This window comes from Trametes versicolor, assembly GCF_000271585.1.
Source record: "Trametes versicolor FP-101664 SS1 unplaced genomic scaffold TRAVEscaffold_3, whole genome shotgun sequence".
Classification (NCBI taxonomy): Eukaryota; Fungi; Basidiomycota; class Agaricomycetes; order Polyporales; family Polyporaceae; genus Trametes; species Trametes versicolor.
This window is the reverse complement of record NW_007360323.1, coordinates 3,152,507-3,177,082: the sequence shown is the minus strand read 5'-3', so window position 1 is coordinate 3,177,082 and position 24,576 is coordinate 3,152,507. Positions and strand designations below refer to the sequence as shown.

Here is a 24,576-nt window from a genome sequence, read left to right as displayed (position 1 = left end):
CGTCCTTCGAATAAATGGATTCCGCACTACTCCGAATTTGCCTCATATATCTTGCTTTGCGACTAGTCAGGTATCAGAGGCTCGTACAAGCGTTTCTAAATAGATCTAGATGTCCAGCGACGGTGTCGATGCACAGCAGGGCATGCGTTCGGGTAGTAGCGAAGGGGAAAGCATACACTTAGAATGGATGCAATGCGCTATGGAAATGGTCAGACGCCCTCAGCAGTCTTGACTCTTTAACTAACGAACGTTAGGCGGAAGAAGCTTTAGCGGCTCAAGAAGTCCCCGTCGGTTGCGTCTTCGTCCGGGACAACAGGATCATCGCAAGGGCGCGGAATCGGACCAACCAGCTTCGAAATGTCAGCAACATTTGCTCTTCCTGACCACTCGCGCACGCCCTCACATTATCAACTCCTGCTTTACAGGCAACCCGCCATGCAGAGCTCGAGGCGATCGATGAAATTCTTGCCGACAAGCAGCTCACACCCGAGGTAACAAAACATCCACTTGCGACCACGACCCTCTACGTCACTGTCGAGCCATGCATTATGTGCGCATCGGCACTACGTCAGATGGGGATCAAGGACGTCTACTACGGCTGCGGAAACGACCGCTTCGGCGGATGTGGCAGCGTACTCGGGGTCAACAGCGCGTGTGTTTCGTACCCTTTTACTCGCCAATGCGCTCGAATCGCTCACACGACACGTTGTTTTCCTCAGCCTACCGCATCCAGAACACCCAGAATACCGCGCCGTAGGAGGCTACATGCACGACGAGGCCATCATGGTCCTCCGCCGCTTCTACATCACGGAGAACACGAACGGTGAGCATCGCAGCCACCCTGCCAGGGCTGCCCTTGACACCTCTCCGCCCCGCAGCGCCGGTCCCGAAGTCGAAAGCGAACCGGGTCCTGAAGACGGAGATCCCCTCACGTGCTCCGCCGGTGCCTCAAGGCTGACCCCATGGGCCCGATGCCGTTACCATTGCGATGAGGCGCGAGCGCACCTGCAGCGCGATGGCCTCGATAGCACGTCTTGGCAAATCGACAGCCCGTCGGGCTCGGTAGCGTGCAGAAAACGCGTGCATCGATGGACAGAAAGTTGTGTCAGTATTTCGCCGCTCAATGCCCACGACGCCCGCCTTGCGCTAGACTCCCTAGGAACAGTGGGTTATGGGCTCTCACCAAAGGGCTCAATCAGAGCACGATCTCCTACCGTTCACTGTATTGATAGCAATCTACGCCTCGCGAAGACGAGCGCCCCGTTTCGAATATCCACGACACGAGCCTCGAGGCGGCACTTCTCGATTATAATCCGCAGCGCCAGGGCGACACGCTAACATGGACTCACCGCCGCGTTGCACACATGCACCCACAGCTCGCCACACACCATTGGCCACCTCGCTCGGCGTTTCTCGTAATCGGTGGTTGCTTCCGCGCCAGTACGAGGCGCATTACGATATACACAGGCTGCTAGATGCTAGCCTGCGGCGAAGATATTCTACTGATCAAGGGCCGTCCGTCCTCCACGCGTCGCTGCCCGGCTGCAGTCAGGCTGGCAGCGCGGGGTCCAGCCACCCTGCACACTTGTCCGTCAACTCTATCGCCCCCCATCTAGCCCCCCGCACGCACATACGCGGTCGAGCTCTGGCAGGTGGCACTGCTGTCTCCGCGCTGCTCGTGCGCGCGCTGTGCACGGGAGATTGCACGATCGCACTAGAACCCCGGCGCACCGGTCCACGAGTGCATCCGCGCACGTCCGGCCCACCTCCGCGCATCACGGAGGCGCCACCACGGGCTACGAGTCGGCCTCGAGACGTTTTCGCTGCTCGCGGCGGCCGGCGGTCGTGCGGAGCAGCCAGGCGAGGTTCTCGTACACGACGAACGTCACGCACGTCCCGGGGAGGACGCGCACGAGGTTCGTGCCGAGCCCGCGGTAGAAGCCGCGCACGCCCTCCTCCGCGAAGGTTCGCTTCACGCACGCGGGGATCGTGGGGTACAGGTGCGTGGTGGCGTTGTTCTGTGCAATGTATCGCGCGCCGGTCAGCAGGGGTCTGCTAGAGGGGTGTGGGCGATGCGCACCTGTATCCGCGATCGGACAACCTGGTACGGGTACGTGGAGGCTAGGGCCATGAGCTTACTGGCCCCGGACATGAGGGTGTAGTAGGTGTTCGACTACGCGAAGACGTCAGAGAAGGCGCAGAGCAGGAGAAGGCGCGATGACGCACTAGCTTATCGTCAGCGGGAGTGTACTCCTTGCCCGCTTTAGCGAACTGCCGCTTCTTGCGCTCGAAGCCCCACCGTTTCATCTCCTCGTACATCATGAACTGTATCGCGCCGTTGCTCACGCCGAAGAGCGCCAGAGACGTCCCGCGGTACCACCCCGATATCCCGTCCTGCCGGTATATTGACGACAGACCATCTATTCTCCGTAGGGTGAGTTTTGTCCGACCCTGATGCGGGTTATGCACTCACGCCAAAGGCTGCGGTACGCGGTAGGGTCGTTCGGCTGGGTAGTGAACATGCGGACCTTCACCACCCATATGGGATTTGTCATGATTGCGGTCACCGCACCTGCGTGGGGAGACGTTAGCACGTCGAGTTGAAATAAAGACGAGGGACATGCGAACTCGCTTGAGCAGAACATAAGAGGTATGACCCGGGGGAGAGCTTGTAATTAGGGTCACCACCGGAGGCACGCTGCTTGAGCATGTGGTAACTGTTGGTATTTCCGCCGATATTAGCAGAAGCACACGGACCATTGCACGCAAGAACTCACAAGAGGAAGTAAAGTCCCCAGCTCGACGCATTCCCCGCAATGTTGGCCCCAACCCCTCTGTAAAGGCCCCGCCAACCATCCCGCGCCTGAATTTCCGTCAACGTAGACCAAATGGCTTTTCCGACCCCGCCCTTTGGTTTGTCCGTCGCTACCTGGAACTTGACCTTGAGAAGATCAAGCGGGTGCATACACAGCACGGCAACAACGCCTGCGCCGAGCCCCGCGAAAGCATGGTCCTTGACGCAAGTATGGTGTCAGCCTGACAAGACACTACGAATGAATGGGGGCGCACTGAAACTCACAATCGCCGAGGTTGGAAAGAAGCTCGGTGGACTCCGCTGCGGTTGGGACATTCACGCCCAATTTATGCTGTCGCCTGGATCGAGCAGACAGGTCAAAGTGGGGGGAACGTCAAGGAGGAGAGGGGGACAAGCTGACTCGGCAGGACGCGCGCGCGAGCGCGGCACATAGCGCGGCGCAACGAAATTCTGACGTTTATCGTGAAAGATAAGATAGACGCCGAAAAGTACTACGCGTGAGTCCGAGTCGCGCGCCGGGGACGAGAGGAGCGACTCAGAACTGAACGTCCACGGCCGCCGCGTGTCCGTGTATTCTCTGCTTAGCCTTCGCCGCTAGAGCCATAGGACGACGCGGTGTTCACGGAAGAAAATTTGGATACTCCCAGTCTCACGCAGCGGACGCCCGAAACCCGGTGACAGCCAGCTACAGCGGCCAATATTAATTTACAGCCCTCGGCCTCAACCTGACGCCCTTGCCTCCACGTTTGCCTCGCCCCGGCGGCGTCCATCGATGGTGCAGTGCCCTCTGCGACTATTCGAGTTCCGAGCCTGATAAACATGTAATTGGATTGCAGGCGTTCTGTGTGTGGCAGTCATGCTGACATGTTCCTGGCCCCCAGAGATCGCGTTCCCTTGTCTGGGGAGTAATCGATATAGCCTGAGATCCCCTCCGATCCTCCACAGCCTCTATAAAGCACATGCTCTCCCTCTTCTCATCTGTGGCAGCATCTCTCCGAGCTCCACCCGTCCATATAAGACGCGCCGTCCATCTCTCGACCCGTCTAGCCTCCACTTCCAGACCGCCCAACATGCCAGCCTCTCCCACTCGCTGGGTGCCCAACCGGTACCCTACCGCTCGCCGTTCTGACCACGTCGACATCTACAAGAGTGAGACCAAAGGCGAGGTTCGCGTTCAGGACCCGTACGAATGGCTCGAGCACAACACGGAGGAAACCGATCAATGGACGACCGCCCAGGAGCAGTTCACGCGCGAATTCCTCGACCAGAATCCCGAACGGCAGGACCTGGAGAACCAAATTCGGAAGAACATGGATTACGCGAAGGTATGACGCGTCTTTCACGCGTCTTGGCGCGTCTTTGAATTCTTACCACGTCCCTTTCTCAGTTTTCCGCACCCGCCTTGAAAGACGACGGCCGCTGGTACTGGTACCACAACAGCGGCCTCCAAGCACAGTCGGGTGGGTCGTTTTAAAGCTCACTTACGCGTATGCTCAGTCCGCTGACCCTACCGGAATGTTGCAGTGCTCTACCGCTCTAAGGACAGCAGCCTCCCTGACTTCTCCAAAGGGAACGACGTAGGGGGCGAGGTATTTTTCGACGTAGGTCTTCCGACTCATAATACTCACAAGATTTGCTCACTCGCTCACGTTCGCATGATGCTAATCCTCCTGCATAATAATACGCGTACAGCCAAACTTGCTCTCTTCCGACGGCACTGCAGCACTCGCGGCGACTGCATTTGCACGCTCCGGAAAGCATTTCGCTTATGGTATCTCGCGTTCGGTGAGTTCCTCGAGTCAAAGTAACTCCGGCCGACGTTTACGGGATCTGCGCTGTCTTCTTCAGGGCAGCGACTTCTTCACAGTCTATGTCCGCCCCACCACCGCCCCGCTGGCGTCTGTGGATGGCAGTAAGCCGTCTCATGATGATGACCGGCTTCCCGACGAGATCCGCTTCGTGAAGTTTTCTGGTATCTCTTGGACACACGACTCGAAGGGATTCTTCTACCAGGTGGGTGCAATCTTGAGCGTCATGCTAGGCAATTTAACCTAACCTCTCTCAGCGGTTCCCATCTCGGGAGACCCATGGTTCGGCAGCCGACGATCTGGCAGGTACCGAAACGCAAAGCGACAAGAACGCAATGCTCTTCTATCACAAGGTCGGCACGCAGCAATGTACGTACCCAGGCCTGGACTCATCCAAAGTCCGTCGTGTTGATGATGCCTGATTACCCAAACCAACAGCCGAGGACGTTCTCGTTTACAGAGACGAGTCGAATCCCGAATGGATGTGGGGCACGGAGATCACTGAGCTCGATGGTCGTTATCTGCTCCTTTCAATTACACGGGACACTTCGCGAGTACGTGTTTACCTTCCGGGACTTGTGCGTTTGTTTGCCTCGACATGCTCACGTAACCCATTTAGAAAAAACTGCTGTGGATCGCGGACCTGCAAAAGGGGTCGATTGATCAGAACATTCAATGGGACAAGCTCATCGATGAGTTCGAAGCAAACTATGAATAGTAGGCGGCGTCTCCTCTTCCCTTCCTCGCTGAATCATGCATACTGACCGCAAGGCAGCATTGCGAATGACGGCACGAAATTCTACTTCCTCACTAACAAGGACGCGCCGCTGTATAAGCTCGTCAGCGTTGACATTGCCGACCCGGCCGAAAAACGTGTCTTTAAGGAACTCATTCCAGAAGATGAGAAGGCTCACCTGCAGGACGTCCTTGCGATCAATGGCGACCATGCGGCGGTCGTCTACAAGCGTAACGTAAGCGGCGTTCCCCATGATATGGCGTACTTCATACTCACGTTCATGAGGCTATTAGGTCATCGACGAGATCTACTTGTACCAGTTGTCTACTGGCAAGCAGCTCACGCGTCTTGCGCCTGACTTTGTCGGTGCGGCATCGGTCAACGGCCGGCGCGGCCAGTCGTTCTTCTTCTCTACCTTGACTGGCTTCACCAACCCGGGTATCGTCGCACGGTACAACTTCGAGGAAAAGAACGAGGATCAACGATGGAGCATCTACAGGACGACTCTCGTGGGCGGTCTCGACCCGAAGGACTTCTCGGCGGAACAGGTGGGCAGACTTGACGGGCGTCATCTACACACGCACTAATCCGGCAGTAGGTTTGGTACACCAGCAAGGACGGGACTCGCGTGCCCATGTTCATCGTCCGGCACAAGGATACCAAGTTCGACGGCACTGCGCCTGCCCTGCAATATGGTATGTCCGACACCGAGATGATTAATAGGGTTGCTCAAACGTTGCACGCGTAGGCTACGGCGGCTTCACGATCTCTATTAACCCGTTCTTCAGCCCGGCCATACTGAGCTGGATGCAGAAGTATGGCGCCATCCTCGCCGTTGCAAACATCCGGGGCGGAGGCGAATTTGGAGAAGAATGGCACCTCGCCGGCACCCGTGAACGGAAGGTGCGTACCGGATTTCGGCTCTCATCTCGGGCACCCCGGGACCCGAGGGTGAGGCTTTCTCGCTGACGGGGAAGCGTGTAGGTTAACTGCTTCGATGACTTCATCGCCGCGACGTGCGTGACGTATGCTGTTCTCGACGCTGCGTCTTACTCATCCGCATTGGTACAGGCAATTCCTCGTCGACAACAAGTACGCGGCGCGAGGCAAGGTTGCCATAAACGGCGGCTCGAACGGAGGTGAGCATTCCCTTTGTTGGCAGCGGTGCTTAAACGCTGAATGCTTCTCGGTCTCGACCAGGCTTGCTTGTGGCCGCGTGTGTCAACCGCGCGCCTGAGGGCCTTCTGGGTGCCGCCGTTGCCGATGTGGGCGTTCTGGATCTGTTGAAGGTAGGCCACTTGTACGGCAGACGTGAAGGACATCCATGCTGACTCGTCCCCCCCAGTTTGCAGACTTCACCATTGGTAAGTCCCTAGACTCCCTGAGGCAGACTTATACCTATATTATGTGTTTACCCGCATGCCCGCAGGCCGCGCATGGACATCTGACTACGGCGATCCGCACAACCCGCATGACTTCGACTTCATCTACCCGATTTCGCCCGTGCACAACGTCCCGACGGACAGGACATTGCCTCCTCTCATGCTCACGACTGCCGACCGTAGGCCCATGACACTGTTGACTCATATCCTAGCGCTCACGGTGGTGCTGGACAGATGACGACCGCGTCGTGCCTCTGCACTCCTTCAAGCATGCTGCAACGCTGCAGCACCTGCACCCGAACAACCCACAACCTTTGCTGCTCCGCGTCGACAAGAAGGCGGGCCACGGCGCCGGCAAGTCTACGGAGATGCGGTACGTGCAACCCATATTGTTCTGCGTCACACTAGTAATGATGACTAACTTCGGGCTGCCAGCATCCGGGAGTACGCGGACAAGTACGGCTTCATCGCGCAGACCCTCGGTCTCAAGGCCAAGGATGCGTGAGTGCGTGTTCCGTGTGATGTTTGCAAGATACTTCCTGGACTATATCGGTAACATCTTCCAGGCTTTCGACGAGCTTTTTGTGACATGGACTCTGCAATCGTACTGCTGTTGCTTTCTTTCTCGGATTGATCCACGCGTTTGCGACTCGCATCGGGTCTCCAGTAGTTATGCAGATATCCTGTCGTCCGTTGTAGGCGCCGACCTCCGCCCCACAAAACCGAGTGAGTCGTTTACGATTCCTAAGAGAGTGCGGCGACCTGACTCACGGGGCAATCAGAAGTCTTTTGCCACAGAAGACCACACCGACATCGCTAGCGAAAATGTCTGAGAGGTACGATGCCGCAGAGGCAATGATAGCGGCTGCAATGGATGTTTGATCCTGGTGGGTGTGACGGGGCCAAGCGAGCCCCTTATTACAAAGCGGCCTTCGCCCTCATGGACGTTGCGCTATGTCCGAAAGCACCTCGGTGGAATGGATAGCATGGCCGCGGCCGCGGCCGCGGCGATGGAGACAAAGACCAGGACGCGCCGGAAATGTTGTCATCGACCCCTGGCGTCGGGTTCAGACCGGCATAGGTCGTACAAGACGTGGACAACGTCCATCGTTTTGAACTCCGTATTTCGTCGCAAATGGCGACAGCGGACAATGCTGTCGCGCACTCATGCGGCGGCGGCGAAACAGACGCTGAATTTCTTGGCAGTTAGGTCGTCCATCACAGCCACGAGGGTGCGTATGGGCTCGTACCTCTCGATTCAACGCCGGTTCAGCTGACTACCTCTCTTGGTACAGAGCTGCATACTTCCGACCGGCCATTACGCCGTCGCACCCGGCGGCATGTCGTTCGCCGAATGTTCATGTTAGGCTTGGCAGCCATCTGACATCATGCAAGTGAGGGAGTGCTGATTTGCCTCCATGTCGTCCATGTGCAGTGCTACATCATGTTTGTCTGCCTGGATGCTCGTATCTTTCTTCGCGCTTGGCGCCGATAACATACAAGGTGTGTGGTTTCCTTGTTCAGTAGGTTGGTATCGCTGGGCGAGGCCTCCATGAGATCCATCGTGACCATGGCGGCCGAGGTCAAGCGATCGAATTTCATTCTTCGTCGAGGCCCTCCAATAAACTCGCCGGATTTACAAGAACGCCGCTCCGAGGAAGAGTTTTCTTTTGTGATGTTGACACGGCCGCCCGACGTTCAGGGCAGACACTGGCTGCGCGCATCATGTCTCTGGGGCCTTAGCGGATGCGGTCTATTTACAATTGTAGAGGTCGCAGCGGCACTTCGAAGGTGAGCCGGGCTATATCGCTGTCTGTCCCGCAGGACTGACTCTCGTAATAGACAGCTGAGGGATGGATCTTCAAGCAACCTGGAACGGCACCTTCCGCATGACGAACTTTCCTAGCGCCACGGAACATCATAGTACCTTGAACTGGCCCTATGGTCCTCGTGCTTCTCTCCTCCCGGCATGTCCGCTGTATGGAGTCGCCCAGCACACAGACACCTGCTGCATCTCCTACAATGTGATACGCTAGCCACACCCATATGCTGCACCAACTTCTCTTTCTTGGCGAGGTGCTGTCTCCAGAGGATATAAAGGCCCCTTCGTCGCCCTGGAACGTCAGACACTCGAAGGGCAGTCTACGGGTCGCACAGTCCACTTCCAACGGTCGCCATGTTCTCTCTCGCGTTCATCACCCTCGCCGTCTCGGCCGCCCTCTCCCTCGCGACCCCCGCGAAGCGCGCCCCTGCGCTGGAGGTGTCCCTGACAGGTATGCCCTCTTTTCATGACATGCGTCGCAGCTTACTGACCGGATTCGACACGAACAGCCCCGGCCAACGTCAACTCCATCGACGACATCAAGGTCACCGCTGCTGTTACCAACACGGGTTCCGAGGATCTCAAGGTCCTCAAGTACGGCACCGTCCTGGACAGCGAGATCCCGACCCGCTCGTTCACCGTCAGCCGGGATGGTGTCACGGCCGACTTCACCGGTGTCAAGCTCCAGCTCGACATCGACTCCCTCGACGACTCCGCCTTCACGGTGATCCCCGCCGGCGAGACCATCCTCGTCGAGCACCAGGGTGGGTTTCAGCGACTTCGTGCTTGCTGTTCGTCCATGCTGACTCGCTTTCACTTCAGTCGCCTCGCTCTACAACTTCGAGAAACTCGGTGCGGGTGCATTCGAGTTCGAGCCGGTGACTACCTTCCAGGTCATCGAGGCGGATGCGGAGCCGCGCGCGTTCAAAGTTGCCGCGCAGAAGGTGAAGGTCAACGTCGAGCAGGACGTTGCGAAGCGTGAGATCGCCGTCGCGCACGAGAAGCGCGCCCGCGTCTCGTGCTCAGACAGCAGCAGGAACAGCTTCATCGCTTCGAGCTTCTCTGAGGGTAGGAGCCTCGCCTCCATTGCTTCTAGCTACGTCTCAAGCAACGGCGCCGACACGCTCTTCAGGTCGTACTTCGGCACGACGTCGGTGCGTGTTCTCAGTGTTGCTAATGCTGTCTACGTATGCTGACTGCTTCATCAGACCTCTACCGTGCGCAGCGTCCTGAGCGTAAGTACTTGAAAGCGGTCGTCGAGCATCGTTGCTTATATGATTCTTATTCACCAGGCCGTCGCCAACGAGAACTCGAGCAGCCGCACGCTCAACTGCGTCGACCCCTACGGCTACTGCACTAGCGGTGTCATCGCTTACACCCTCACCGCCACGACCAACGTTTAGTGAGTCCATCCCCTCATCGAACAGTACTGCGTACTCATCTCCTGGGTGACTCACCTACAGCTTCTGCTCGCTCTTCTTCCAGGAAGTGCCGAACTCACGCCTCTGCAGCGGCACTACAGTCGCCTCGCGCAACATCCGCGGCGGCACCGTTCTGCACGAGCTCACCCACGCGCTGTCGGGCACTGATGACGTCGGCTACGGGTGCTCGTTCGACCGGAACCTCGGACAGACCAGCCCCAGACAGGCCGCGATCAACGCTGACAACTACAACGTACGTCGTTCGTGCCTATGATGCTATAAGGGACTCGAGGTTGACATTACATGGCGGCGCGATAGTGCTTCGCCACTCAGGTCTACCAGAACACGCAGTGCTAAGTGCACGTAGGGCAGCCTGAAGCAGGTAGTTTCATCAGCTCCAGGTCATCTGCTTCGTAGATCATGTACTCGTCATTCATAATCATGTTGTAGTCTCGCGATCTCTTATGAGAGGATAAGATGTGTATTATCGTGGCAACGACTTGGAGGCAGTACTGCGTTAGATGTAGGCTCGTATTAACCGACATGCTACCGACACGTTGTAGGCTCCGAAGCGATATGTACGTAAGACCTCAGCGTGTCTTCCTCTCCGCCTCCTTTCACTCGACATCGTGTGTACGCGCAGCCTACAGCCTGCGAACGCTGTGATTACCTCCCTTGCCTCCAGTGCGCGTCCGGCCTTGCCCGATACTAACTGCCACCGCACGAAGTGGGAACGTTCGGGGCGCATAAATCACTCAACACTGTTTTACCTGCAAGAACACTCTGATGGACCTCTACGTATCTTTCAAGACCGAGCGCAAGGTTGGTTCTCGCCGTGAACGTAAAAAGCAGTCGCAAGCTATCAAGTACTCACCTTGCGGGGTGGTTTCAGGATGCCTCAGATTTGGACGCGAAGTCAGGCATAGTTTCCGTCGTCGCGCCGCTCAGACTGGGGAAAGACAAGAGCGCGTACGGCGGGGAGAATTTCTTGGCAAACGTCGTGAGTGTCTCTCGTATTTTCAATTAATGTACGCTTCGTAGGAGAAGCTAAATATCATCAACATCTCCTCGTAGTATCGCGACTCCAAAGATGACCAGAAGCCGCCGCTTGGCATTGCCCAGGATGTATCCGAGGTAAAGCCGGGAGTGCGCGATGCGTCTGACCTCGGATTCTAACGATGATCTATCTCATGCGGTAGGTGCAGGATGGCGATAGAAGTTCAAACGTGGATATGGGTCAGCTCTCCGCGGCACCTGTCGATCAATTATGGGATGGCCATCCCCTCCCACGCGCCAAAATCGAGGTAGTACTCCTGCGGAACATCGACATCGAAAAGCGAAGAGAGAGGGCCCTCCGGCAAGGGCGTGCAATTGCAGCAGAACCACGGGGTGATCAACAAGGCTCTCATGCTCCAGGTAGAGAACCCACACAAAACCAAGAGAACGTGCCGCCGGATGGGGATGTACAAGTGTTGGTCAAGGCGGAGCCCAACGACGACGTTGACCTAAAACCTCGAAATCTCTTGGAGCTTGACCAGTTGAGTCCTGACGAGAGTCGAGCAGCACTCCGCGCCGCCGTAGAAGACCTGAAGAATGTAAGGATCCTATTTCAATTGGCTTTGAACAACCGCACTTACGAATGCACATCGACGGCCAGCCGCATGTGAAAGTGAAGGCCGAGATGCAGTTCAGCGACGAAGTCCTCCTAGATGCGCTGACATGGGAGGGCATCAACAACCGCTACCCGATCCCCGTCCCGCAAGATATCGCGGAGTTCCGGTTCCGCCGCGACTATATCACGAGCCTTTATGGCGGAAACACGCGAGAGACTTTCCCCAAGATCGCGAAAAAGCACTTAGAGTGGCATGGGCTCGATGACTGGGCATTTCACTCCCTGGCCTATAACCCGCACGTGCCCACAAGGCCCGGATCCTCTGGACTTGCGTTTGGTGGGAGCGGGGGCTTGGCTGCAGGGCCTGACGGGCGGGTCGACCGGGTATTTGTCGGCATTGGGCCCTGCGAATGGGTATATATGGGACAGTACAGGGTTCAGATCGGAAAGCCGCTCACCACAACCGCCTTCAAGGCCCAAAAGCCCATTGTAAGCCTCTCGAGCTTACAGAGGTCCATGACGACAGGCTAATAAATACCACGGATGATCCTTCATAGGTACGGCGGACCTGGGCAAGAGGTATTCTGCGCACGGACTGGGGGATCGGCTGGTGTACCAGTATATGGCTCCGACGAGGAAAGGGAGCTGACTACGAGCCTACGAAGGAGGAATGGAAGGACGCCGGGGCCCGCATCAAGGAGATCAGGAGCACAATGACCGAGGAAAATATCATGAGCGCTTTCGATGACGGGGACGCAGTACCTAGGAAAGCTACCAGTCATGACGATATCTTTGCTGAGGTCTGCTTTTCAGGTCATGTGGACGTACAAAATGACCTGTGTCGGGTATGACGAAGAGTTCGTGCGCTGCCTCGCTCGAAACGCGGGCGGTTTCGTACCAAAAGCGAAGACGCCGAAGAAGTCAACGAAAGACAATCAGGAGGAGAAGGCGAATGAAAAGGGAACTGGCTCAAAGCGAAAGCCCATAGAGCTCCCCTCAGATTTGGACGATGATACGGAGGAAGATGCAGAGGCACGCGATGCGGGCAGCGAGCCGGGGTCTGTGTTGCCGACGAGGCGCTCTTCTCGTCCTCGGACGAAGCGCCTGCGTTCAAGTTGACACTGAATTTGTTATGCCCAGTCTTGTACATCGAATCTTCGTACACATCTTGTGAAACTTCCTTCAACTAAAAGGTCTGATCAGCACAAATCCCTCCTCAGGTGAAAGATACGCACCACACCACTCATAGCGCTCAGTTGAAGTACGTAGGGAGAATGTACTTGAGCTTCTGCCTATCCTCGTCCTTCTGCTCCACAGAACGCGGCATGATCGAGAACTTCATCGAGCCGATTTCCTCAGTGAGGAGATCGCCCTGAGCCGCCTCTGCGTTGAGGTCTTCGAGGACCGCAGCAGCGACGTGGCGGGACAGCTTTGCGTTCGCGTGGAGGGTCTTGAACACCTCAGCCGCGGTGACAGGGTTCTCGTTCTCGCGCCACGAGTCGTAGTCGGTGACAGTAGCGATGAGGGCATACCTGCGCGTCTCGTCAGCGCACCGTGTTTTACACAAGACAAACCCAACATACCCAAGCTCGGCTTCGCGCGCAAGCTTCGCCTCGGGGAGGACGCTCATGTTGATGACGTCCCCACCCCACTGGCGGTACATCTTGCTCTCCGCGCGCGTCGAGAACTGCGGGCCCTCCATGCACACGATGGTCTTGTCCGTGTGGGTCTGCGGGCGCACCCCAGCCACCGCGAACTCCTCCTCGCTCGCCGCCTCGAGCACCTTCTTAACGCGGCCCTCGAGCCAACGCACGAGGCGGTTCGCGAAGGGGTCGCCGAACGCGGCGTGCGCGACGATGCTGGTGCCGTCGAAGAAGCTCGCGGGGCGGATGCCCTTCGTGCGGTCGATGATCTGCGTCGGGAGCACGAAGTCGCCTGGGGCGCACTCCTCGCGCAGGGAGCCGACTGCGGAGAACGCGACGATCGCGCGCACGCCGAGAGACTTGAGTGCGGCGATGTTAGCGCGCGAGGGCACCGTGGATGGCGAGATGGTGTGTCCGGGACCGTGGCGGGCCAAGAATGCTACCTTGGTGCCAGAAGGGAGGCTGCAGATCGCGATAGGCGAGCTAGGGAAACCCCATGGCTGAGAAGAACTGATTAGAGATTTGTGGACGCTAGCTGGGCCTCGCACTTACAGTCTCCGGGTTCACGTGCTTCCTGTATCAGTGGTGGTAAGAAATATGTTTCCCGTGACGTTTGGAGTGTCTCTTACAACAACGTGAGGTTGTCCAGGTGGTACAGTCCACTGCCACCGATGACGCCAACCAGGACTATCGGGGACGATCGTCAGTCCGAAAACCACTCGAGATGTCTTATTCCTGCTCACCATTCTCGGTCTCTGTGGATGACATGATTTTTACTTGCAACGTTCCCGACCTGTATGGATGCGAGCGTTTGGTTGAGAGCTTGCAGTGGCCGTTGGGGATGGCCGTGCGGATGCGTAAGGATCGATGGAATCCGAATGAAATCATCTTACGAGACGCTGGGCGTCTGTTCGGATCGGGACAACCGTTCGTCGGACCTGTTAGCGCCCGCCTCTCCTTTCTCGCTGGAACACCAACCACATACTTTCTGATGCGCCCGTGCGAGAACTCGAAGAACATACGGTGCGGGATTAACTTCAGAAAGGCACATAGCACCAAGCATTCACGACTTCAGAACCAGAGAGAAATTGGCGCACAAGATGTTGCCCAATCATGCTGTCCACGTACTGTACATCCTATCCAATAGTCCTGTTATTTGTGCTTAAGCACTCTTCTTCTCCGCCTTCAGCTTCTGCACCAGGTCCTTGACCAGGGGACTATCCTTGACCCACTCGCGGTACGTCTTAGCCTGCGGGTATATCGATAACGTCTGCTTCTGGTCCTAGATCACAACAAAGCATAAACACGCCGGACACTGCCAACGCACACTCGCCGACGACACATACCCTAACACCGCTATCGGGGCCCGCGCGCTTCACGTACTCCCACGACAGGTACATGAGCTCCGCCGCGGGGTGGTCCGCGTACCGCGACGCCTCAAACTGCTCCGGGGTGAGCTCGAGCGCGAGGCTCGCCTTCTCACCCGTGACCTCCGAGAACTGCGTCGCGAGGTCGCGCAGGGTGAGGTACTCTACTACGGTCTTGATCTTCGCACCTATGGAGTACGCGCGCGGTAAGTAACATAATCTAAGAGGGGAGGCGGACGGTGCGTACCGGTGTACTTCTCGGGCTCGCGGAAGGCGGGAACGACCAGCCCGCCGATGTCCGCGACGCTGAACGCGAAGATGGGCACGTCGGGCAAGAAGCCGACGGACCAGTTGAAGCCCTTCTCCGCGTCGTAGCTCGGCGCAAAGAAGCTCGTCCAGAAGTTCTCTGCAGGCCGCGCCCACGTCAGTCCCCTACTCCGCGCGTAGCTGGAATACTGCTGCACGCACCATAGTACATCGGGATGTACACAAACGTGTACGGGATACCGCTCGCGATGACGCGGTCCTCGATGAGCGCCTTGCTGCGCCACGAGATCGCGCCGCACTCGCCCTCGCGGCCCTCGACGGTGCTCCAGACGAGGTGCTTCACGCCCGCGCGCACCGCGCCGTCGACGATGTTGCGCCCGTGCAGCTGCTCGCCGTCGAACCCGTGCACGTAGAACTGCGTGAGCCCGAACACGCCCCACGCGCCCGCGAACGCGGCGGCGGTCTCGTCGAGCGAGGACAGGTCCGCCTTGACGACCTCGACGCCGCGCGCGGCGAGCGTCTTCGAGGCTGCGGACGAGGGGTCACGCGTGATCGCGCGCACGGAGAAGGTCTGCGGCTCCTTGAGGAGGAACTCGACTACGGACGAGCCTTGCCTACGCAGGACGTGGAGATCAGATGCGGGGTTTGAGGGATGCACAGCAGAGTAACACGTACTGTCCGGTGGCTCCTGTGACTGCGATGAGCTTGGGCATGGCGTAGAGACTTGGTTAGGGGGCGCTAGAGTGTGTAGAGAGGGAGAGAGGCGTGCTGGTACGCTCGGTGGCTGTGGGTATCAAGATACTTGAGGGGGTGCTCTTGGATTCGAGCCTTGGCAATGGGTGCAACGCGGATGACACGCCGCGACTGGCTGTTCCTTCTGCCTCTGTACATGTCGTTATACGGGAATCATCGCAATTATACGGATGCGGATAATCGCCCGGGCCCCGCATTCGGCCACATGATGTACCCGCCTACCGATGTGAAAAGAACAGATGGGAAATCGGAAACTTGAGGCTTCAAAGTCCAGAAGAGGCGGCAATATTCGAGCACGATATCATCAAACACTTCTCAACTGCCGTATAAACTCGTCTAACCTTGGCCAATCCGACGCTCACCGTGCAGCACACAGCACCCGGCATCACCGTCGTGGGTGGTGCGCCACACGACCTGGCCCAGACCCCGGGCCGCCGCGAAATTGAGCTCTTCAGCCTCGAGGTTTGTATCGATCTCGTCCGGGGAAGCTTTGTGGCGGGTGGCCAGTAGGAGTCGGCGGCGTGTCGGCGAACCAGGTACCGTACGTCATTTCAGAGGGCCAGATAGCCTTGAAACGAGCCGCGAGCCGCAAGGTGACGTGAGGGCGTTCTCGCATTCAACACAACCTGAATGAATATGTTGGAAAGCGGTTAGATATATATTTCTTTATAACTTGTCAAAAAGAATTGGGGCTAGTGCCAATATAATTGAGGGGTGCCATCCAACTCTTGGCCGCAGTGCTTATCAGATCTTTTGGATTGGGGACACAAGACAGATTGGTGACTGTCGCGGTCAGTGAGTGGCCTCGAGAACATAGCTTGATAGATTTACTGGAACTTTTCTGTGCGAGCAAGCGCAGTGCGAGGATTGGTAGGCGAGTTCACGAAATCCCATGTCAATGGTGGGGTTGCGGCACCGCGACGAGCGAAGGAGAAGAGCGCCGCGGGTCAACTGCGGATGCCGATCGGGCACTGCCACCTGAGTGGCGCATTCTGCCGCAAAATAATCTGAGTTGCCGGGTTTGATATGCCGCATTGAGCAAGACGCCGCGTGAAACACGATCGCCAGATCTCCGTCCGCCATTCACGCGCTTCCTCAACTTGTTGCACTCGAACGCAACTGCGCACAGGATGCAACATATCGTTGGCGGAAGGCCAGCGAGTACTGCACACTCAATATTAAGGCGTGAAGACACCCTTGCAGTTTGTTATCGTTGCTGCCGTGGCCGAACTTGGGAAACATCAGCCAAGATCAATACTGCAATATTGTCTCGTGACAAATCAGCGCTTCGCCGTCGCCATCGTCTGGACTCGGCTAGCGCAACTTGCCAACGCTGCAGTTCTTTTTTGATGCCTGCTCTGAAACCTGTCTGGTACGAGACCCCGGAAGATCCATTTCACTTCCACGAAGTCCCGAATTTGAGGCATGTCCCAATATCGCCTGGCAGCCGTCGCGTAGTTCTATGAACAGAACATCGCAAAGCTCGGGCTTGAACAGCATCCGACGTGCTTGCACGCGTAGCGACACGAAGCCTCCAGATAGGCCACGTTCCGATCTATGGGGAGAGATAACGTTCTGCCAATCTCCAGAGATCTCAACAATATTGGACGGGGGTAAAGCAATGTCCCGACTACCGACGCCCGACAGTGCGGTCCAGCCAAGTCGCAACCGGCCAAGTTTTCTGGCCAGCCGCACAACGACGAGGGTCCGTCTCACCAGCGCAAACGAGGTTACCGCACCGCACAGGTGAGCACCACTATTCTCTTTCCGTGCTACAGGGGCGAAGTGCATGCTCAGGGGGGTCCTTGTTCAACCTTAACTGGCCCGTATAGGGGGCGGGGAATGCATTAGTTGGTACACGTGCCATTTGCATCCTTCACGGTCCCGACTCTTCCGTACGTCGGTCAGGAACAGAGATCTCGGTTACCGTCATGTGGTTTCCTCGAGCCCTTATTTGTTGATCTCCGCGCCGGCGCCACGATGCTGTCATTTTGTTCATGAACTCATCCTGACGCGCGGTGCCCCCTTGCAGTGCCACCGAATTCCTTCGCGCCTCGAGGCCTGGACCGTCGTCGTCGGACATTATCACACTCGAGTCTGGCGGCAAGCTTTAGCCTCGCCGCCCAGCCTTGCCCCACGGACCCCCCGACATCAGACCGCTTCCCGACCCTGTTGGAAGGCCGCAGCCCCGAGCCCGCGCGCCGCACAGTTGTTCTGGCGCAATTTGACGGGACCGCAACTGGCGCAGTGATATGAACGCTGCTGTGCTACGCGGCAAGCCATCTTGTCCCGCCATACCCCTCCCCCTCCCTCCTCCCCCTGTCCCTGTCAGGTACACGTCCGAGTTCCACCAGTCATCATGTCGGGCATGTACGAGGTAAACCAGATTGCGGCGGCGTCGCTGGGCGCCGACCCCGTTACGACCGAGGCCATCGCGACTGCGTTCGGTCTTCTGCACGTACTGCAGGTGTACACTTCTGCAATGGTACGCCATAACCTTTGAGCATGAAGGGGGTGCTCACGCTGACATGTGATTTTTTACTTAGATGGCCGTCGCAGTATGGGACTGGCTAGTATGTCTACAAGGTGGGTTTACTCAGTTAGGGAAAAATCCCGCCGCTCACAATTGCATCCAGTCGAGTGGGAAGTCATCTGGAAATCCCGATGGACATCGATCAAGTGTCTATACCTATGGACAAGATACTACGGTCGGTCTAACCTTCCGCAGCCGTGCGCAGTAGCTCACTGAGACCGGCGCAGGTCTTATTACCTATGCGCTCTGCCTCTGGCTGTTCAACGCCAATTTCACCGTCGGGCAATGCAAGACGCTCCATTTCCTCATCGCCGCGACATGCATGTGGGTCACCCTGGGATCCGGTGCGTGAAACGCTCACTTCGCGCGGCGCGTTCCAACTGACCGATACTTCTCCAGAGGCGATCCTCGCCATGCGCACACACGCGTTCCTCGGGCGCAAGCGGTGGACGGCGATCTTGTTGTCTGCCATGCTGCTCGGCGAGACCGCGTTCCTGCTCTTCGTCTCCATTTCGGGTGTGCACCAGACCATCCTCCCCGTCGTCACGCGGGGCCCCTGTACCGCGAGCGACGCACCGGGCAAGCACATCGTGTCCGGCTTCTGGCTTGCGCCCGTGGCGTTTGACCTTTTCTGCACGTTCCTCACGCTTTGGAAGGTGCGCCTATTCCGCAGAGCAGCGGTAAAGACGGCGACTGACTGACCCCTCCGTCGTATGTTTTTAGCTGACCACCATGCACGCGCGCGGCTCGCACCTCGTGAAGATCTTCGTCACCGAGGGTCTCATATACTTCATCGCCGTCGCCGCCGTCAACATCCTCAACGCCATCTTCATGTTCCAGTCGAACGTGAACATCCAGAACATCAACAGTACGTCCCCCCTCTCTGCCTCATTCTCTCTGTCCGCCAGCCGCTGACCACAATCCCTTAACAGGCTTCCTCGCGCTCATCCTCTCGCAAGTACTCTGCTGCCGCCTCGTCCTCAACCTCCGCGCGCGCGGCCGCGCCGGCGCCGTGCACACCTCCGAGGGCCCGATCGGCACCTCGAACACGAAGGGCACGATGCCCGTGTTCGCGCACCCGGGCGGCACGCGCGGGCCCGTCGAGACCGGCTCCGACACGGTCAACATCCCGCTCGAGCGCTTCAACCGCCCGTACGACGAGCTCAGCTACGAGCACGAGCAGGGCGTGAAGGTGCACGTGTCCGTCGAGCGCGACGTCGAGAGCCACTGAGCCGCTCCGCACACGCGCACCTGCGAGAGGCCGCCCAAGTGCGCGCCCGCAGGAAAATGTTTTTATGGGGCGCGGGCGCCGTCACGGTGCCGCGCCCTGGTCGGATGCGTATAGACTATCCGTTCGTTAATGTACGCTTTTTTCCACGCGTGAAATGCGATACTTCTACATTCGTTCGCATATGCGTGCCGCGGACTGGGCGTTGAGCGGTGGGGAATGGTGTTTCAATACTCGGAGAGTTACATGCGAGTAGGGAGACATGTAAGTACACATTCGAAGTACGCCGTACTTGGGCCCCGAGATCGGTGTGCGCGTGCTGACTGAGTCTTCCTGTACCTCGAGCCGCGAGTCGCCTTGCCCTTGGAAGGCTGCGAATACGTCCGAGGCTGGGTCCTGGATCCTTTCGACGGGCCATTTGTCCATGGATAGTTGTCGAGGGACGCGTATTGAACAGCGTGGGGCCGAGAATATGAAGCTCCTTCAAAGCTACCTCGCCCACATGCATGCGTTGGATCGTACGGCTCGTGGGGCCGAGCGCGTAGATGTCGATGAGATTCCCATAGAGCTCATCCATGATCAAGCGCCTTCCACGCGTAGCTCGATTCGACCTGTTCAGTTGCCGTACATCCTCGACGTCACCGCCCGGCACCGTCGTGGTGGCGAGGGGAATTTCTCGGTCGAGGACATCCGGCGAACGGAACAAGACCACAAAAATGCAGAAGATGGAGGATCTCGCACCCGTCTCCGCGGGTCACCCGTTCGATAATCTGTATTCGTATGACCCATGCGCAAGATTAGCCGCAGCCAATGCGCGCGTCTTCTAGGGCAGGCCCGGGAAGGGGCAGAACGTTGTGCGGAAGTCGAGGAGTAATGGCGCTATGGCCCGGGGCCCGCTTCGTGCAGTCAGTTCACCCGTAGCGTCCCTTTCTTCGGCGATATCGGCCCTTGATGTCAGGTCGCTGAGCTCTCTGCCAGAGTGGCCCCCTCGGTATGTCGTCCAAGCAGCGCCTCCGGCGGTTTCAGACGCGACACGTAAGGACGCCGATGGCGAGAGTGGGGGAATCGTCAAGCACCGGGTAGCGACGCAACGTACTGGCTTATGTTTGCACTGGACGGGTGTTGAGCACAGCTGCCCACGTCGCCAAAGCATGAGATCTCGCGTTCGGTACTCTTTCTCTGCGGCACTGGTATTGCCTTTTGCGCGTCCCATCGAGCATCGAGCATCGAATACGGACCTGGCACGCTCCTCGCGCGGAGGACGGTAGTGGACGACGGCAACAGGATACTTGCACCTTGCTGGGATTTTCGCCCCGGCTCAGGGTAAGGGGTAAACACTGTACGGCAGTGATTTCGCGCGTGTTTTTTCCGCAGGGACGGTAGGCAATCCGGGATGGGCGAAGAATGTGTAGGTTGCAAGGGTTCTGTCTGCAGTGTCCTGCGTCAGCTTCATCCCGCTTCCCCGGGCGGATGGATGGAAAGAGCCACTCACCTCACAAATGCGCATACACGCAGCAGACGTAGCCTGTTCGAAGGTTCGACCGATGTGTTTAGTGGTCGCGCGAGAAAGCACGAGGATGGAAAAAAAGGGTAGGCGCATTTGAGGATTGTCTTAGTCCTAGTAGGGTATATGTACGGGGAGGAGTGATACGGACTGACATCTTCGCATCTTATACCCCACCGGATAATTTGAATGGCCGATTGTGGGACATAGCACACCATGTTTGAATGTGACATGGATAGTCCTTGATACGGACGGTCGACAAGCACCTTTCTTTTGAGAAGATAAACGCACTTCAGTAATACACCAAAATCTTTATCTAACGCCCGCGAGAAAGACCTAGTGCCAGAGGTCTGTGAGCGGATGGACGAAACGCAGCTTGATCAAACGAATAGAGTGAACTCTGCACTAGCACTGACGTACTTGCAATCATCCAACCTTCGAACTTTTGTGGCCAGGCGCGTCGAACATGCGACGTGTCGCGATCACGTGTGCGACGCGCCTGTAGCGAGGGTATGATGGCGTTTATGGGGGAAGAATCTTAATCGTTACTTTAACGATAAACGCGACTACAGAAGACGAGAGATAGTACGCACCATCGGCCGCAGAAGGTGAGAAATCTAGCTGCCCATCGTAAGCTGTTTCATGCCACTCGACAGCTGCCCCATCACCCGGTTAAATTCGCCCTGGAAGCGACGCACGCCACACTTCCCGCCCTCAACGTGCTGACAGAACGCGCTAAGGGTGCCGAACTCCGCGCCGCACCCGGACCACCCCTGCGGGCAGCGATACATCTTCTCCGCGTGTGCCGAACTCTGGAGGTGTTGGTTCAACGCGTGGAGGGACTTGTACCCGCGATGGCAGAGGTAGCACTCGTAGTGCGTCCCGTTCCACGCGCGCTGCGTAGCCCAGGTCGCGGTGACCGTCGTACCCCCGGAAGTGGGCGCGCCGGTGATGAGGCGCGCGGGGTTCGTGATGATGTTCGAGCGGTCGACCTGCACGACGATGCGGTTGACGGCGTCGCGCGTCATACGGGATACGCACGCACCGGACTCGAGGTGGAGAACGAGTGCGGCGGTGGAGACGAACGTCCCCTTGCATCCCTGCATGGGACATTGGACGGTGCGCCCCTGGTGAATGGATGAACGGCGATGGCTATCGAGGTTGTTCGCGTTCTGAAACATGCGCTTGCACGGAACACAGTACAGGTTGGCGTGTTTCTGACGGCGATGCTCATGAAGGCCGACTTCAAAATCGAAGATCTAGGCAGAGAATGAAAGTGAGCGAAAGCACCACAAGGCCGTTTACATCGTAGCCGACGCACTGAGCTACAAACGCTGCAGTAGTAGTGCTGCTCGTCGTAGTGACTATAGAGGGCGGACCAGTCCGGAAAGAGGCGGCGGCATTTCTGGCAGTACGCATGTCGCGGGCTTTGCACGTAGTGTTGTGTCAGACCCCACTGGGACGAGAACCGCTTATTGCAAGGGCCACAAATGGGGTGGAAATCGTCCTCGTGTTCGAAAAGTTCGTCCTCCCAATAGAAGGAGGACGGGCAAAGCTGGCAGTGGAAAACCATCTGAGCCACCTAAACCACCGCCGGGAGACTGTAACACATCGAATAAGCCATGGCTCTTCAAAGGGGTGAACAGTGCTTACGCGGGGTGGCCGTACGATGATAAGAGTGGACGATCGCGTAAGGAGAGACTAAGCAGTACTGTACTAGTATATATACTGTACAGGCGTCTAATCCTGACAAGACATAAGGAGCTCTATTCGAAGCCGAAGCGCCCATCCACGTCTGTTCGCTTTGGCTCGTGCTTCTGTCGATCGCCCGAAACAGGATCCGAAGAGGAGTATCGCTCGATCCTTTGTATATTGTCCAGCGATACCAGGTTTCCTGCACGAGTTAGCGTGATAAGATACTTACTGTATTTCAGGTTGCCTTGTTGCAGATTGGCTGCATATGATACTGCTTACTATTCATCTACGTCAATTTTTTGACTCCTAGCCTGCATCTGTAGATCCCCGTCCCTGGATAGGTGTGGTCGGCTTTGGGTCGGCTGCAGCCTGTAAGTTACTCGGACGGCAGGACAAACACAGTCAAATAATGCCTAATTTGGCTTCGGCCACCGGCGACTCGTTCGGCGCTCTGGCAACTAGTATAGTTGAACTTGTCCTCGATTGACGCATTGGGCCACTTGCTCGAGTCGGGCGTACGCAGTGTGTACTAAGAAGTATCTATTTAGGTGCCGTTACAAGCTGTATATAGTACTGATAGCTTTCATCCGCACAGGCAGACTTTGCCGGCCGCTGCACACACGGGGGAACGTATGGGCACGATGTTACACCTCCAAAATCGGGTCATTGCCAGAAACCTACTTCCACTTAATTCGGCGCTCAGCCGCGTTTCGAAGCGACGGGCTGAAGACGGTGTCATCATTTCCAGGCGTATGTGCCTGTCACCCTCGAACCCGCCCCGACGGTCATACTCGGAAAAGGCACATCCACGTCACGGCTACACCGCAGCAGCTAACGCCTACCAACACATCGCGCGAGCCTGCAAAACGTTTACGTCGGAAAGCGCCGATTAAAGAGGGGGAACAGCAAACCTACCGATACACGCTGGATCTCGGAAAATTGACCAGGGATCACTTCATCGACCTACCGCCACGGCCCAGCGATTTCCGCAATTACCTGATTCTTACAGCGGCCTTCACTGCCAAAGGGGGTAGGAAATTTACTATGAGAGATGTGCCCTCCGCCACGAATCTCCGTGGATTCCTCTACTATCATCTTCCTCCGGGTGCCCCCCCTCTTGCCGCCGAGATTCGTTTTCGCGTCACAGGCTCTCCAGACCCGGCCTTCTTCTCATCGTCTCCGGATCTGATGACCCAGCATGGTTTACCGTGGCGCATCCCTCTGCTCAACCTCGTGCGTCATCGCCGCCGCTTACATCCCGATCCCCTATGGCTCGTCCTCGTCGAAGACGGCTTAGTCTCCGAGGATCAGCTCCTTTCGGATTCCCAGGTGGACGTACCAAAGGAATCAAGCCCATCAATGAACACGCGGCTCATTTACGGCTTTGGACAGCCGTTCCTGCTCGACTTCTCCGCATGCGAACCCCAATTTCGGCTGGTAGGCCACGACCGTCATGAGGTTTTCCGATTGCAAGTCTCACCATATATAAGATGGCGGCGACCTTACATAAGGATATACTCGATGTTTTCCAGTGAGTCCTCTCCATGCGAATATGAACGTAAACCATATGCTCAGACGCTGCGGACTCACAGAGGGTACTGCCTTGTGCTGCTTCGAGAAGTCACCGCTCCCCGCGGAGAAAGGCGGACCTACTGTTGTCCTCCGCGTCCTCCGCATCCTGGATCCGTTCGCTTTCTTCCCAGACCCCGAAGGCCTATGGCCTTCCGACCGGGTCCCTCTCGCTGTGCTCGAACCCCGCGAGGGCGAGTTGTTGCGGATGCACCGGCTTCGGAAAGACGTGGTCTGGACTCCGCCGAAGCGCCTGGAGAAGTTCGGCATACTCTACGACAACGAGGCGCGCGCGAATGCGGCGTAACGCGGGGGGTCGTCTGTCAGCATATCATTCGAAGTCGAGGACTCACGCAGTGTACCCTGCTTCATCATCCTTTACCCAATGCCGACGTAGTAACTACCGGAACGGCGATGTACA

At 57.3% G+C, this 24,576-nt stretch overlaps 9 protein-coding genes across 9 annotated transcripts; 5 read left to right on the top strand and 4 right to left on the bottom strand.

The window, feature by feature from the left end:
- Positions 1-142: 142 nt before the first annotated feature.
- Positions 143-958, top strand: TRAVEDRAFT_115340 (cytidine deaminase-like protein; the record flags this gene model as incomplete). The annotated part of the gene is made up of 5 exons (XM_008037676.1): positions 143-208; positions 255-359; positions 426-652; positions 720-823; positions 879-958. 5 exons carry the CDS (start codon positions 143-145, stop codon positions 956-958), a joined length of 582 nt encoding a protein of 193 aa, XP_008035867.1.
- Positions 959-1,796: 838 nt separating this feature from the next.
- Positions 1,797-2,965, bottom strand: TRAVEDRAFT_116715 (mitochondrial carrier; the record flags this gene model as incomplete). The annotated part of the gene is made up of 6 exons (XM_008037675.1): positions 1,797-2,018; positions 2,081-2,173; positions 2,227-2,420; positions 2,474-2,572; positions 2,629-2,717; positions 2,778-2,965. 6 exons carry the CDS (start codon positions 2,963-2,965, stop codon positions 1,797-1,799), a joined length of 885 nt encoding a protein of 294 aa, XP_008035866.1.
- A 920-nt stretch (positions 2,966-3,885) lies between these two features.
- On the top strand, positions 3,886-7,246 carry TRAVEDRAFT_117177 (uncharacterized protein; the record flags this gene model as incomplete). Its single annotated transcript, XM_008037674.1, has 19 exons — positions 3,886-4,140; positions 4,203-4,275; positions 4,340-4,416; positions 4,508-4,600; positions 4,664-4,828; positions 4,881-4,992; positions 5,062-5,177; positions 5,243-5,340; positions 5,399-5,594; positions 5,653-5,907; positions 5,958-6,054; positions 6,108-6,262; positions 6,344-6,375; positions 6,431-6,498; positions 6,560-6,648; positions 6,705-6,723; positions 6,789-6,920; positions 6,976-7,114; positions 7,177-7,246. 19 exons carry the CDS (start codon positions 3,886-3,888, stop codon positions 7,244-7,246), a joined length of 2,241 nt encoding a protein of 746 aa, XP_008035865.1.
- Positions 7,247-8,886: 1,640 nt separating this feature from the next.
- Positions 8,887-10,475, top strand: TRAVEDRAFT_164045 (Metalloprotease). Its single transcript, XM_008037673.1, has 7 exons — positions 8,887-9,014; positions 9,073-9,327; positions 9,386-9,717; positions 9,772-9,798; positions 9,856-9,965; positions 10,027-10,237; positions 10,303-10,475. Exons 1-7 carry the CDS (start codon positions 8,918-8,920, stop codon positions 10,339-10,341), a joined length of 1,071 nt encoding a protein of 356 aa, XP_008035864.1. The 5' UTR covers positions 8,887-8,917; the 3' UTR covers positions 10,342-10,475.
- A 1,798-nt stretch (positions 10,476-12,273) lies between these two features.
- On the bottom strand, positions 12,274-14,079 carry TRAVEDRAFT_57263 (Methylthioadenosine phosphorylase). The gene is made up of 6 exons (XM_008037023.1): positions 13,983-14,079; positions 13,869-13,926; positions 13,792-13,813; positions 13,180-13,739; positions 12,832-13,128; positions 12,274-12,782 (listed from the first exon to the last, which is right to left on the bottom strand). Exons 1-5 carry the CDS (start codon positions 14,005-14,007, stop codon positions 12,849-12,851), a joined length of 945 nt encoding a protein of 314 aa, XP_008035214.1. The 5' UTR covers positions 14,008-14,079; the 3' UTR covers positions 12,274-12,782; positions 12,832-12,848.
- A 404-nt stretch (positions 14,080-14,483) lies between these two features.
- TRAVEDRAFT_117404 (NAD-P-binding protein) lies at positions 14,484-15,489 on the bottom strand (the record flags this gene model as incomplete). Its single annotated transcript, XM_008037672.1, has 3 exons — positions 14,484-14,794; positions 14,854-15,012; positions 15,075-15,489. Coding segments are annotated over 3 exons (885 nt in total), but the record flags the coding sequence as incomplete, so codon positions are not given.
- Positions 15,490-17,692: 2,203 nt separating this feature from the next.
- On the top strand, positions 17,693-19,796 carry TRAVEDRAFT_27535 (uncharacterized protein). Its single transcript, XM_008036685.1, has 7 exons — positions 17,693-18,111; positions 18,173-18,212; positions 18,263-18,334; positions 18,387-18,503; positions 18,559-18,815; positions 18,883-19,027; positions 19,092-19,796. The coding sequence occupies exons 1-7, from the start codon at positions 17,986-17,988 to the stop codon at positions 19,388-19,390; spliced, it is 1,056 nt and encodes a 351-aa protein (XP_008034876.1). The 5' UTR covers positions 17,693-17,985; the 3' UTR covers positions 19,391-19,796.
- A 1,628-nt stretch (positions 19,797-21,424) lies between these two features.
- TRAVEDRAFT_164034 (uncharacterized protein) lies at positions 21,425-22,464 on the bottom strand (the record flags this gene model as incomplete). The annotated part of the gene is made up of 2 exons (XM_008037671.1): positions 21,425-22,150; positions 22,213-22,464. 2 exons carry the CDS (start codon positions 22,462-22,464, stop codon positions 21,509-21,511), a joined length of 894 nt encoding a protein of 297 aa, XP_008035862.1. The 3' UTR covers positions 21,425-21,508.
- Positions 22,465-23,630: 1,166 nt separating this feature from the next.
- Positions 23,631-24,462, top strand: TRAVEDRAFT_45026 (uncharacterized protein; the record flags this gene model as incomplete). The annotated part of the gene is made up of 3 exons (XM_008036915.1): positions 23,631-24,023; positions 24,077-24,117; positions 24,162-24,462. The coding sequence occupies 3 exons, from the start codon at positions 23,631-23,633 to the stop codon at positions 24,460-24,462; spliced, it is 735 nt and encodes a 244-aa protein (XP_008035106.1).
- Between the last annotated feature and the right edge of the window lie 114 nt (positions 24,463-24,576).